Below are 15137 nucleotides of genomic sequence, written 5' to 3'. Positions count from 1 at the left end.
TATGTGTATTTTAAGAAGAAACGATGAGTTTTACATCTAGAGATATTTATAATTATACTGTCTGTATTATACGTTTATATATATATATATATATATATATATATATATATCTAAACGTATAATACAGACAGTATAATTATAAATATCTCTAGATGTAAAACTCATCGTTTCTTCTTATATATATATATATATATATATCTGTATGTGAATTGGTTATTGTCATTTCATAATTTATATTTATTTTTCAAAGATGCGTAATAAACTATATATCTACTAGAAGTTGTATAACTGCTCGAATGCAGATGCAGCCTGATCTGTCACAAAGGAAAATCTTAATACGTAAGAGAAAGGTTTAACTTGCGATTCGTAAATTAGCTTTAAAGAATTTACCGAATGATAAATAGAAAGTATATCATTTTAGAGATTAAAGTTTTATTTATTATCATATTAATTCAGTATCATAGCACGAAAATGACAAACGCTTTTTAATTAGGCCAAGTCAATGCTTTATTAGAAAGTGGTAGAGAATTCCGTACTCCGTAAATTCGCTAGTTGCATAGATGTTATCTCAGAGAAGAATCAAATGACTTCTTGAAAAACGATTCCAACTTATCTCATTATAGCATTGCATGTTTATTAAAAACTTAAAACCAGTAAGAAATTTTTTTTTCTATTTTTTCTCTAAGTAAGAACTACTTCTCTTAGTAAATAAATCATGGGAATGGAAGCTTGAGTTTCTTCGATTGTTGAAGGAATTTTGTCTCATAATTCAGTTTTTATATTAGTTTCAAATTAATTAATTAATTTCTTCTAATAATTTACTCTATCTTAACTTGACTTTCTTTTTCACGAGTGCGTTTGTTATTACAAAAATTTCAATAATGTTTATATTTTACATATATATATATCGTATATATATTTTTATTATTATTTTCTTCATGATCATAAAAATTTTATAAATTCCTGTATTTAAAAACATCTTATGAAATATTTTTTAATGCAAACGAATTTTCTGGAGAGCACAATGCTATAAACTTTTGATTTATGTCTGATAAAAATATGTACACACATATATATCATATATACATATATATATATATTAAGTGATAAATAGTGTATATAAATTCTCACATATAGCAAAAGTGACAGCTTATTGCGCATATTATTCATAGATTGATTAATTGTCCCCAATTCGAAGTTCAATTGCACCAATCTTTCACTTCGATGTTTAGTAGCTGTTGAGCATGCGAATTATTTTAACTCAAAAATTCTGATTTTCTATATTTTCTAAATTTCGTTAAATAAAAAATAATTTACCCTGCAAGTTTTAAATAAAAATTAGTAAATTTAAACATATCTAGAGAAATAAAAATGTTTTAGAAATTACAAACAATTTATCTAAATGTGTCACAAACTTATTAAGTAACAAAAAAAAATGAAATCAACGAAATCATTAATTTTTTAAATTCTTTCTTTTAAATCTAACAATTATATTATAATAATACATATTGTTTAAAAATTTTAATATATCGTCTGAATTAAATTTAATTTGAAGTTTTAATTTGATTACATAATATTGATTTTTGAATGTGTGACGTAAAATTAATAAACTTTATATACATTTTTTTTTTTTAAACTTTCTTTTATTTTACGTATTATACAGTTTTATAATTACACAAATAGTGTATTATCTGCAATATGTAACATTCAATTTTCTTCATGAAAAAAACCTTTAATTTGCGTAAACTATATAAATTCGAGTACACGTTAATACTTTTCTTCGTAACTTCTTGGACCGAAGCTTCAAAGATCCTCCAGAATTCTTAGATTTCCTGACGAAAACGTTATGGTCATTTTTGTTAGCATTAACAGTTTTAGTAAAACACATAACGTTTGTAACGTTTTTAACATAACAATTTTCTCTTCTTGTAGATATTTTTATACTCGATCGGGTTTCATACGATTCTCGACTATGACCAATGTTCTATGTAATCTTCACAATGATTTAAATAACACTAATCGAATTGATGTTCCCCCCTCCATGTATTTTGATAAATTTTGAGTTTTCTCTTACTTGATAAAACTATTTCAAGATCGATTATAATGATTTATATAATTAAAACTATATAATATATTTTCTTCGATTAAACCCAATGTACAAAGTAACGAGTGTAGTATATTCGATTGTATCAAAAACAATAATATGAGCGTAATTAAATTTCGCAATTTTTTAAAATTTTCAAGTAGAAAAGCGATCGAATGAAAAAGAATATATATTATTATTTTACAACATATTATTATCTTAATATTTTTAATATATTATTATTTCAAAATTTAACTAACAAATCACCGCTTTATTAATATTTTTTGACAGAAATCAGCTACTTAAGACGTTTATACGGATTTAATGAACGTATCAACGACGCACGAAAATCCAGTACCTTCATTATTGATTGTATTGCATAAAAGTATTCAAATGGGATCTGCATTTAAGAACCTACCTACGTTAATCTCTTTAATCATTATATTAATACGATGATTATATGAATTCGCTTGTTCGATAGCAGAACACAAAATTTATTGCAATAAAGTAAGCTAGAAATTTTTGATTATAATGAATTAAATTTATATGTCAATATCTTTTCTTATTTCAAACCGGATCTTACTTTAAAAATGCGCTTCATATAGGATATACAATATATACACACATATATATATATATATATATATATATATATATATATATATATATATATAGAATATAATTATTCGTGAAAACTGTTGGAATAAGTAACTGTTGGAAGAAACACTGATTGTGAGTATCATCGATCAAGCAGAGAGAAATGAATCATAAACAGAGGGCAGCAAATAAAGCATGATCAGATCGGTCTAGTCTGCGGAATCTGTTACGATTGCGATTGCCACGAGAAAAGACAATGTTGCGCGTTATTTGATTCAAATAATATACTGTCATATAAACATCACACATCAATATGCACAAATAGTGCATTCTAAAAACATGCATAGTATACAATATACAATATGCATAGAAAAAGTAATCATAATTTTTTATATTTTTAGTGAAACAAGAAATGACAAATATCTCAATGTGGATATATTTTTATACTTGAATAGCGGTGAAAGTGATAGAAAATCTAAAATTCTATAATTTTTGGATTGCTTATAAATTGTTCAATTATCTTTTTATTGATTATCATTTTACGAAATATTAAAAGAAATTAGAAAAAAGATTTATTATTATCTTCGATACAATCAAGTGAATTTGTGTTGCTTCGTATTGTTATTGGTTCCCATCGAAAAATTATAAAAATTGCTATTTACTACAAATTCCTTCATATGATCTAAGATATATATATTGTGATTGATTATAAAAAGATATATTAAAATGTAATATTGGAAGACAGTAACGCGGTTCGCAAACTAGATTCTAAAGAATTCATCGATTCATAATAAAGTATCGAATCGATTAGATCAAATCTGAATCATCCATAGAATAAAAAGGAAAACAATACTGGTGACTAAAAATTGAGCGCTAACATTCACCGAAGGAAGTAATTATTATCTTTAAGATGAGATTATGCGTTTTATTGAAATGTTTAATGCTGGTGAAAGCAGCTATCGCGATTTTGACAAAGAATCATACCGTCCCGGACAATCTTTTTACGCAAGTAAGAAATTTTTTTTGCTTTATTAAAAAACAATTAAATGTTATTACAAGTAATTGTGCAGTTTATTTGAGTAACTCAAACTCATGTGTAATATAATATATTACTACAAAATGTATAATAAAATAAAACTATACATAAAACTAAAAAGTATAATGCAATGAGAAAGGATAAATAAAGCTTGAAAATTTTATTTTGTTTTTAAATGGATGTATAATACGAGGGTTGTCTGAAAAGTTTCCAACCTCAACATGAAGATGGCAGCACTCGTAAACAAAAGTTGGGGAATGTGTTTGCGCATGCTTTGAAAGGTACTCACCAAAATTTCAGCCATTTTGGACGCGCAGTTGTTGTTTGACAATCATTTGAGTGAGTCGATGTGAGTGTTTTTGTGAAAATGGAAAAAATCGAGTATCGAGCTGTCATTAAATATTTGTTTTTGAAAGGCAATACGCCTACGCAAATCAAAGACGAGTTGGACGCTGTGTACGGGGACTCTGCACCATCATTTACCACCGTGAAATTTTGGGCTGCTGAATTTAAACGTGACCGTACCAGCTTGGGTGACGATGAACGTTCGGGACGTCCAAAAACTGCAACCACTGACGATAATATCGCTCAAGTTCACCAAATGGTGCTAGACAACCGTCGAATTAAAGTTAGAGAGATAGCAGAGGCTATGAACATGTCCAAAGAACGTCTTTGTCACATATTGAATCAAGATTTAGGCATGAGAAAGCTGTCCGCGCGTTGGGTGCCGCGTTTGCTCACTTTGGACCAAAAACGTGTTCGAATGAACATTTCCAACGCTCTGTTGGCGCAGTTTAGGCGCAATAAATCAGAGTTTTGGCGCCGATTAATTACTATAGATGAAACTTGGATACACCATTATACTCCAGAAACAAAAACACAGTCAAAACAGTGGACTGCGAAGGGGGAATCGGCTCCAAAAAAAGCAAAGGTTGTTCCTTCGGCTGGGAAAGTGATGGCAACTGTTTTCTGGGATAGTCATGGAGTTATCTTAATCGATTATCTTCAAAAAGGAAAAACCATTACAGGAGCATACTACGCATCAGTACTTGACAAGCTGAAGGCAGAAATTGCGGAAAAACGGCCACATTTGCAGAAAAAAAAATTTTGTTTCACCAAGACAATGCGCCGTCTCACACCTCAGCGGTTGCCATGGCGAAAATCCACGAATTACGGTTTGAACTGCTTGACCACCCACCTTACTCACCAGATCTAGCCCCAAGCGACTTTTTTTTGTTCCCTAAGCTAAAAGTTGCGCTCGGAGGACAGAAATTTTCGTCGAATGAGGAGGCCATCACCTTCGTAAACAACTATTTTGCAGAGAAAGACGCCGAGTACCATTTGGGTTGAAGAGATGGGAGCATCGCTGGGAGAAGTGTATAGACTTACAAGGAGACTATGTAGAAAAATAAAAATTAATTTGAAGAAAAAATGTCTTGTATCTTTGTTAGGTCGGAAACTTTTCAGACTTTTCTCGTATAGTACAAAGTTATACTTAATTAAGACGAAATATTAAAATTTGACTGTATTATGTTTGTTGTCTCGTGGCTTCCACGCGATTAATCTCCGGCGTTTGTCTCGGGATCGGGCGTGGTCGAAAAAGACGTATTTCTTTTTCTGATTTATTATAATTTGTTTATTTGACGCCTCGTACGTCAGTAGGATACAACACTCGGTACGATTAATACACAGGCGACGATGACGAACTTCGCGCGTATAATTGGACTCGCGAGGGACGACGATGTTAACGCGTCGGACGTCGGGAGAGAAGAAGGATCGTAGTAACGGCGTGATCTGCGCATCGCCGCCGCGCGACGTGCGGAAACGGATCGGGATTGGCGGAGACGCTGTCCGCCGATAGCGCTCGGGAAATCCCAGGCGAAATAGCGCGCGGGCAATATGAATTATTATACAACGCCGCCCCCCTTGAAAGGACGCGCTTTCAAAATACAAGAAAGATCGTCGCATCACAATGTTTTTGCTTAAAACAATACATAAATAATTAACGCATTGGAGCAGTACAAAAGAAACTTGAATTAGATTCGAAGCCGCTCGCAACGGTTAACAATGACGAGGATATAATTTTCGAAATTAAATTAATCTTTGGTATAATCACAGGAAAGAAATTCTTTGGTTAATGGCAGCGATTTCCTGCTATCTACTCGAACAACAAAATAAACTTAATCTATATTTACACGTCTATCGGTAATATTGCCAGTTTAGACAAAGGTCTTGTCAATGACCCTTTCGCTGTACGGACAGTCGCGGCGCGCGTGATGCCGTCGGAACCGGTGTGCACTTCCTGCACGCGGCCTAGGAGCCACTGTAAAGGAGCCAAGCCCTGTTGTTGAATGAGCACCAGTTGTTCTGGTTTCAACTGCATGCCTTTGTTGACTCTCCATTTGGTTCGTTCTTGCAAAGAGTGGAGATATTCATTACTCCACCTTCGCCAAAAGTGCTGCCGTATTTGCTCCACTCTCTGCCAGCGCGTCAATCGATTCTCGTTGACGTCATGCACATCGTGGCACGGAAAGCTGTTGAGTGCGGTACCGATTAAGAAATGGCCTGGACTGAGATACGCCAAATCGTTCGAATCGGAACTCAGTTGTGTGAGCGGCCGAGAATTTAAAATTGCTTCTACTTCGCACAACACTGTCGACATTTCCTCGAATGTCAAGTGTGCCTTGCCAATGGTTCGCGACATATGGTGCTTGGCTGACTTTACAGCGGCCTCCCATAGACCACCAAAGTGTGGCGCGTTAGGAGGAATGAAACTCCATGTCGTTTGTTGCTCGCGAAGGAATTGTTGTACATCGCTTTGCGTTTGATTATTGTTTATGAATTCGTAGAACTCTTTGAGTTGCTTGTACGCCCCGACGAACGCGGTACCATTATCGGAGTACATACAAGAGGGCTTGCCTCTTCGGGAAATAAAACGCCGCAACGCCGCAATAAAACTCTCGGAAGTTAGATCGCTTACTAACTCGATATGAACGCCTTTCGTCGCGAAACATACAAAGATAGAAATATACGCTTTATGGTTGCGGGCGTTGCGTCGCTTGCCCTCTCTTAAAACTATCGGGCTGGCGTAGTCTACGCCACAGTGCGAGAATGGCTTTGAAACGGTAACGCGGCTAGTAGGTAATGAACCCATCAAAACTTCCGAATGGATCGGTTTGGCCTTAAAACATGTTACACAATCTCGGACAATTTTTCGCGCGGCGGAACGAAGAGATAGGGGCCAAAACCGCTGTCTGACGGCGGCCATAATGGCTTGTGTTCCTACGTGTAAGTTACGCACGTGCTCCTGTTTTATTATGCGTTTTGTTAATTCATGCTCACGCGGTAGCAGTATAGGATGACACCCGTCGAATTGCAAACTGGAATTTTTTAATCTACCCCCTACACGCAGTAGTCCTTTCTTGTCTATGGAAGGAGATAGAGAAAGTAATTTACTAGAAGCGCCGATGGCTCTATCCTTGTTTAATTGTTTGTATTCGTTAGGGAATGCGACCTTCTGCACCGTTCTACCACAGTATATACAGTAGCGCAACTCTCTCGATTTTGTGTTGGCCAAAATGGAGTGCGCATGCGCGAAGTAAGCGAGTTGCCCAGTAGTGCCATCTGAACTTCTCTCTCACTCACTCTTACTTGTTTCGGTCTCTCTCAGTCTCATTTTTTATAAAAACATTATTTATAGATTATTACTATATGTATTTTTACTATATTATATGTATTATAATATTATTAATTATTATATAAAGTCTCTTTTGCTCTTCTGAGGTTCTTTCTTGTTTGTATCGAGGTGGATCGAGTATAGCTGAGGTACAGACAGGTAAAGAATTTGGAAGAAAAAAATAGAGATATTAGGTATATATATATATATATATATATATATATGTATATGCATATTTATAAAAATATTTTTTAAACATTTCTTTGTTTATCATAAATATATAATATGTAATGTAATTTTTAGAATATCTACATTAAATCAACATGTTATTTTTAGGAAAACTAAAATACTTTTAATTTTATTTATTAATAAAATTTGTAATAAATATTTTATATGTGATTATATTTTTGTTTCATAAATGTTATTTATATACTTCATATTAACATTATTATACAAAAATATATATTTAATAAATATAATTTTTTTATTTTATAAAAATATTGCATTTTTTTATTTCTCGTTGTCATTTATTTATAGCGTGCAATTAAATTTTTGTATAATATATAATTTTATTATTTTGATACATATAATTAATAATACTATGATTTTTTTTATAACAATGTATATAGTTAATAATTTTTATATATTATATTTTCTTTTTTTTGCCTTTATCTATTTTAACATTACACACGTCTCATATTATTTATTAATGATACGCTTTAGAAATTTTTATTTATTTTTTAACGTACATATTATTATAATAATTTTTATTTCTTTCTATTTTGTATTATTTTTGTTAAATTATATTATTCTGATATATGTTAGTAATGACTGAGTTAGAAAGAGAATGAGTTGGAGAGAGAACAAACAAGAGTGTGCGAGAGAGAAGTTTAGATGGCATTACTGGGCAACTCGCTTATTTCGCACATGCGCACTCCATTTTGGCCAACACTAACTTCAAAGGCGCCGACAGAGAGTTGCGCTACTGTATATACTGTGGTTCTACACGCGACCTCGAGGGCGTAGGATATCTCGCTGTGTGAGACGAATTCTGTCGGTGCACTCGGTTGATGTATCCTGCGCAATCGGAGACAGTACGCTATGATGCGGCATACCTTGCTCAGGCTGGAATGTCTTTTTAATAACTCGTTGATGATAGAACAGTCAGACATGAGGACGATCGCTGCTGTTCTTCGCTCTTCAGGGACCTCGCCCCCCAGACGGGTGAAGTCTCCACTTGGCCAGCGATCTTTGTGGAATTGTAGAAATGTGGGGCCGTGCCACCACAAGCTTGCGTCTACCAGCTCGTGTGGGTAGTGTCCGCGCGACAAGATGTCGGCAGGGTTATCCGCTGAGGCAATGTGCCGCCAATCCTTGATTTCGGTTAAGCGTTGTATCTCTCCTATCCGGTTGGCCACAAATACCTCCCAACTTCTGGAAGACGAGCTTATCCAATTTAGTGTGATCGTGGAGTCTGACCACAGAAAGATTTCCATATTAGACAGATTAAATGATATGCGAACCTTTTCTAGTAAACGCGATAACAACAGCGCCGCAGATAATTCTAACCTCGGTAACGATATCGCTTTCAACGGTGCAACGCGAGATTTTGAACATAACAGTTCGGTGCGATATTGATTCTCGCCGAGTTTTGTTCGTACGTACAGACAGACTCCGTATGCTTGCTGGCTGGCGTCGGCGAACCCGTGTATTTCCACGTGTTGTGGATTCGTGGCGAATTTCACGCATCGTGGTACTTGCAATTGTTTTAGCTCGGCTAACTGTTGTTCAAATTTTGACCAACGCGTGTGGATGTCTTGCGGAACAGATTCATCCCAATGGCTTCCTGCTTGCCACAGTTCTTGCAGGATGAGTTTCGCGGTGACGATGATAGGACCGAGGAGTCCGAGAGGGTCGAATAGCCTAGCGACCCCGGACAATATCGTGCGTTTGGATATAATGTCGCAATCTTCGCAAATGTCGTGTGAAATTAGGAAAGTATCCTTGATTTGATCCCATTTCATTCCTAAGATGCGAGAGATTGCGTCATTGCTGATTGTGACCGGCCTTTGACCTTGATTCGCGCTGTCCTTTATTAATGCCGGACAATTTGAAGCCCACTTGCTGAGCTCGAAAGCTCCTAGTCGCAAGAGTTGAATTATTTCCTCTCGAATTAGCTTGGCTTCGTGGAATGCATCTGCCCCTGTCAGCAGATCGTCGACGTAGAAGTCTCGCTTGATGATCTTCGATCCCATCGAGTATTCAGCCTCGTGTTGTTCTGCTAAATGCTTGAGGCACCTCGTTGCCAGGTATGAGGCAGAAGCGGTACCGTAGGTGACGGTGAGCAGTTCATACGTCTTGATGTCAGAGCCTGTGTCGCCTCGCCACAGGATTCGTTGAAGTGACGTCTGCGAAGTGTCCACCAGAATTTGCCGGTACATTTTGATTATATCGGCAGTGAAAACGTACCGGAAGGTTCGTAATCGTAAACGTAATCGGAAGCGCATTAAAATGAGCATCAAATCCTGCTGAACGATAGGCCCCACCATGAGCGCGTCATTTAGAGACACTCCTGTGCTCGTCTTACAGGAAGCATCGAATACCACCCGTAGTTTCGATGACTGCTCTGAGGTCTTGAACACACAATGATGTGGTAAATAAACGGACTCCCCCTCGTTGAGTTGCGGAGATATCATCTTCATGTGGCCGAGTGAGGCGTATTCGTCGATGAATTGTTCGTAGAGGGGTTTCAACGTTGGCTCGCGTTTGAAACGCCTCTCGAGCGACTGTAATCGCTTTCGCGCGATTCCCTCGGAATCTCCGAGCTTGGCGATGGTTTGTTCTTTGACTGGAAGTTTTACTATGTACCTGCCGCCAGGAGCTTGAGATACGTTTTCCAGGAAATGCTTTTCGCAGCGTGCCTCTTCGATGGTGTAGTTGACTGACTGATTGGCAACGTCCTCTTGTCGCCAAAATCTGTCTAACTGCTCGTGCAGCTGCGTGTTGGTCGCTGTTGCGTGGAAGGATTTAATTCCTTGAACTGGCCTTGGCGGATTACCCAATCGACCCGCTAGTATCCATCCCAGCCGGGTCTTCTGCAAGGTCGGGTGTGTCGGTGATGCTTTGATCTGTCCCACGCATATCAAGTCCCAAAATAGGTCTGCGCCGATAAGAGCGTCGACGTCAGCGGACACATGGAATTGCGGATCGGCAAGCTGTAAATTGCGTGGAAGATCAAAATCGGTTCGCTTGATGGTGAAGGAAGGAAGTCTATTCGTGACCTGGTCAGTGACGATGCATTCTATATCGAAGGAGAATGCGTTAGTGCGTGATTGCATCCTCAAACGAGCGGTTTGCGTAGATTTAGTAGTCGCGCCGTTTATGCCGGTGATAGATATGTTTACGGAGCGTGACTTGATGCTGAGCATGGACAGGAAATTCTTCGATACAAAATTCGCCTGTGAGCCGCAATCTAGTAATACGCGGCATGGTACTAATGAATTCTTGTTATCATATACGTGCACGACAGCCGTCGAAAGCATGGCATACTTGCCGTCGAAAGGACGCGATAGGTGCATGACCAGCGCAGTCGGTGATGCCGTTGAGCTTGATTTTTCAGACGCTTCTTGATTGGAATCCGTCGTTTCGTTGGAAGCGGTCGCGTACAGCAACGTGTTGTGTTTGGCCTTGCATGCCCTGCACGCGCCCGATGTACATTTATTTGCCGTATGCGACGTAGATCGTAAACAGTTGAGGCAAATTTTTAACTTGCGAATTTCGGCGTTTCTACGCGAAATAGTAAGGTCTAGAAACTCTTTACAGTGATATATCGAATGATCACCCTTGCAATAACTGCATTTGAATTTTAATGTCGCGGCACACGCAGCCTGGCGTTTTCCGTTAACAAGAGCACGAGCGTTTGTACCTTTCGTAGACATAACATTAGCCTTACCGGTAGCCTCGAGAACTTGACATCGATGCGCGATAAAATCAACTAGCCTTTTGAAGGTCGGGATATCGGATCCCGTCAATGACGTTTGCCATTCTCGCAATGTGAGCGCATCGAGTTTCGAACTTAAAATGTACACGAGTAAATCATCCCAATGCTCGGTCGGACGATTTAACGCACGAAGAGCATGTATGTGTTTGGACGCGCCATCCGCAATTTGTCGCAGCTCGATAACATTTTCTTTATGCATGGAGGGTAACTCCATTATCGCTTTAACATGGGTATGTACGATGACTCGTTTATTGTCATAACGTTCCTTGAGCATATTCCACGCGATCTGGTAATTGGCATCCGATATTTCCAATGAACTGATAATATCGCTCGCATCCCCGGTAAGCGAGGATCGCAAATATTGCAATTTCTGAACGTTGTTTAACGATGCATTAGAATGAATGACCGAGTTGAACGCGTCGTAGAAAGGAAACCAATCATCGTACTTTCCGCTGAACGTCGGAAGGCTCAACTTGGGGAGCCGCACGTGCGTAGCGGTTTCTCGAGTTCCCTTCGCTCGACGTCGACGGCGAGGGTGTCATGACGTCGCGCGAAGTGGCGCGTGGCGGATCTAGCAACTCTCGAATTCTAGCTGACAGATTGTAAAAAACTTCCTCGAAACCCACGCGATCGTTATTCTCGGTATCATCGATCATCTCTAATTGCGATTGTACTACATTGTATTCCGACCAGTATTGTTCTAGTTTCGACCGGCGTTCCGCGAGCTGAGCTGTTACCGACGGCGTGACGGGCCCGATTTTATCGACATACGTGCTGATACGTGTGCACGATCCTTTAATGATGGCGCGCTGTTTCCTTAACGCGACCGGATCCCCTTCGGAGGACATCTTGAAAACGGCGGCGCGAAATTGGCGGGACGCGATAAAGCACGGATTGATACGGCGTACCCGCTAACAATACTTGAGAATGCGCGATATCGATAGTTTAACCTCGATGACCTTAGGACGTTGACCTCCTGCGCGGCTGGGCAGGACGGCAGCGACGCTCGGCTCGTGTCCCTCCGGCACGACTGGGCAGGATGGCGGGAACGGCTCGACTCGTGGCCTCCTTGCACGACTGGGCAAGATGGCGGATGAAACTCGCCTCGTGTCCTCCTGGCACGACTGGGCAGGATGGCGGGCGATGCTCGATTCGTGGCCTCCTGGCACGACTGGGCAGGATGGCGGTCTCGGCTCGTGTCCTTCTAGCACGACTGGGCAGGACGTACGAGCCTCCGGTGGCGTAGCTCTTTCTCTCGGCAACGGGGCCTTGTACCTCGTTGTGTCGGCGGCGTGCTTGCCGTTCGACTTGGCGACGTGTGGTCTCGTGGATAATGGCCGTCGTATGCGTATGCCGGCCCGGGTTGTTTGCACGTGGCCGTGCTCTCGTCGTTTCTCACGAGCGTACCTGGACGTCTGCACGGTATCCGGCTCGAAGGACCAATGTCTCGTGGCCGTGTGGCCTCCACTCGATTAATCTCCGGCGTTTGTCTCGGGATCGGGCGTGGTCGAAAAAGACGTATTTCTTTTTCTGATTTATTATAATTTGTTTATTTGACGCCTCGTACGTCAGTAGGATACAACACTCGGTACGATTAATACACAGGCGACGATGACGAACTTCGCGCGTATAATTGGACTCGCGAGGGACGACGATGTTAACGCGTCGGACGTCGGGAGAGAAGAAGGATCGTGGTAACAGCGTGATCTGCGCATCGCCGCCGCGCGGCGTGCGGAAACGGATCGGGATTGGCGGAGACGCTGTCCGCCGATAGCGCTCGGGAAATCCCAGGCGAAATAGCGCGCGGGCAATATGAATTATTATACATTTGTGTTTCTATTTCTATTTTTAAGAATAATAATTATTAATATTAATGAGGTGTTCTGTTAATTTTTCACTATTTTGATACATACATTCATACATACACACACACACACACACACACATATATATATATATGACACTTATATTGAGTTTCATGTGATTTTTCATCAATTTGTAATAAAAACTAATTTACTTTATTAAATAATTATAATTATTTAATGATATAATAAGACTTGTAAATTAATTCTTATTTAACTAAATTAATTCAAAGTGTCAGCGTCATTTTGATGTATCAAGGATAGTTGCATTTGTCCTATATACATATAAAGAAATGTCGACTATATTGGTATAATAAAATTCAAATTGTATCAGTTAACTTTATAGGGCCAATAGTTAAATGGACAATATACGTAACAGCAATAACCAGCTACCCGTGTTTAAATTTATTGATGTATGTATATAATATCCATAGTATATCCATTTATATAGCCATTGTTACGTCCTGTGGACTCCACGATTCTTTTTTTTCAAAGAATGCAAGGCGATGATTGAAAAATCACAGGCGTGAGAATAAGACTATGATCTGGCAGGCGAAACAGCTGACCGGAGACGGTTAATCGTAAAAATAAAAATAAAAAAAGGAGAGATACATACCAGATGTAACTCGCGGTGTCTGAAATTCTCGCTTGGACTAGTTGACAACTCGCGCTTGAAAAGCAATAAAAATCTTTCTTTTAAAGGAAAATTTTACTTAAAAAGTAATAAAAACTTTTTAGAAGGAAATCTCCACTTGAAAATCAATATAAACTTTTTAGAAGGAAATCTCCACTTGAAAATCAATAAAAATTTAGAAGAAAACTTCCACTTGAAAACGAATAAAATTTTACCAGACTAACAACGATCCAAACAAATGCCGCCTGACAGATCACCGAGATAATCTCGAGAGGATAATAAAAATATAAACCTCAACAAATTCTCCATTGGTCAAAACCTAGGGCCCTAAACAAAAGCCCTGACCAATCCCGATAAACTTTTAAAGTCAAGAGACGCCTCCGAGACTGAAAGGGCGTCATTGAAAAATTTCCTATTCGTCAGGAAATGTTAACAAACTAACGAGAAGGAGGAGCAAGAAGGTTTATATACCCGCGATATCCCTCGAGAGATTAGATTTTTAGTCCGAACTTTCGAGCGCAGTTTGCCGTGTATAAGCTATCCGAGATCGTATCTAGACTCTTCGGACCTTTATACTTTCAATTTCGAAATCCGCTTTCAACTCGAATTTCGACGTTCGTTAGAGTGCAAGTGAAGAAAAAACATAGTGGAAGTCCGGAAGACCACACCAGACTAGAACCCTGCAGCAATTAACAACGCACTCTACTAACAGTAAGTCAAGACACACATATATGTATATAACAAGGGAAAAAGATAAAGTACAATTTTCACCCCGTATCAAAATAATTCTTGGATTTAAGATAAAGCCATCTTCTTTATCTCCTTTTGCGCAAGTGCTATCATATCCAACTCTAAACCTTCTTCTCCCTCTCTCTTTCATCCCAAAAATCACTCAGGATTTCCCGTGATAACGGCGAGATCCGTGATTTCATCCATCTCCAAAAATCACTCAGGATTTCCCGTGATAACGGCGAGATCCGTGATTTCACCCATCTCCAAAAATCACTCAGGATTTCCCGTGATAACGGCGAGATCCGTGATTTCATCCATCCCGAAAAATCACTCAGGATTTCCCGTGATAACAGCGAGATCCGTGATTTCATCCATCCCGAAAAATCACTCAGGATCTCCCGTGATAACGAGAGATTCGTGATTACCGTTTCCCATACCTTTCCCCTACTCAACATTATCCAGTCTCTCTCTCTCTCTCTCTCTCTCTCTCTAGTACTCTGCGTTGATACCACTGCTT

General features: G+C 38.8%; 2 protein-coding genes across 2 annotated transcripts; both read right to left on the bottom strand.

Annotated features, from left to right (window-relative positions):
• Positions 1-5907: 5907 nt before the first annotated feature.
• LOC145948040 (uncharacterized) lies at positions 5908-7392 on the bottom strand. The gene is made up of 2 exons (XM_083057807.1): positions 7358-7392; positions 5908-7243 (listed from the first exon to the last, which is right to left on the bottom strand). The coding sequence occupies exons 1-2, from the start codon at positions 7390-7392 to the stop codon at positions 5908-5910; spliced, it is 1371 nt and encodes a 456-aa protein (XP_082913933.1).
• Positions 7393-8282: 890 nt separating this feature from the next.
• LOC145948039 (uncharacterized) lies at positions 8283-13107 on the bottom strand. Its single transcript, XM_083057805.1, has 4 exons — positions 12973-13107; positions 12352-12807; positions 11839-12303; positions 8283-11762 (listed from the first exon to the last, which is right to left on the bottom strand). Exons 1-4 carry the CDS (start codon positions 13105-13107, stop codon positions 8283-8285), a joined length of 4536 nt encoding a protein of 1511 aa, XP_082913931.1.
• Positions 13108-15137: the final 2030 nt, after the last annotated feature.

This window comes from Prenolepis imparis, unplaced genomic scaffold (genome assembly GCF_030444845.1).
Source record: "Prenolepis imparis isolate NDT839.2.m4 unplaced genomic scaffold, iyPreImpa1.0 SCAF_217, whole genome shotgun sequence".
NCBI classification, from domain to species: Eukaryota; Metazoa; Arthropoda; class Insecta; order Hymenoptera; family Formicidae; genus Prenolepis; species Prenolepis imparis.
Note: the sequence above shows the minus strand (reverse complement) of the source record. Positions and strands in the feature narration are given on the sequence as shown.

Coding starts and splice junctions, on each gene's coding strand:
- LOC145948040 (XM_083057807.1), bottom strand. CDS start 7,392: ATGAGACTGAGAGAGACCGAAACAAGTAAGAGTGA. Junction 7,244..7,357: donor ACCGAAACAAGTAAGAGTGA/GTGAGAGAGAAG, acceptor ATACTGTGGTAG/AACGGTGCAGAAGGTCGCAT.
- LOC145948039 (XM_083057805.1), bottom strand. CDS start 13,107: ATGCGCAGATCACGCTGTTACCACGATCCTTCTTCTCTCCCGACGTCC. Junction 12,808..12,972: donor TATTAATCGTACCGAGTGTT/GTATCCTACTGA, acceptor GATACCGTGCAG/ACGTCCAGGTACGCTCGTGA. Junction 11,763..11,838: donor CTTCCGACGTTCAGCGGAAA/GTACGATGATTG, acceptor AACAACGTTCAG/AAATTGCAATATTTGCGATC.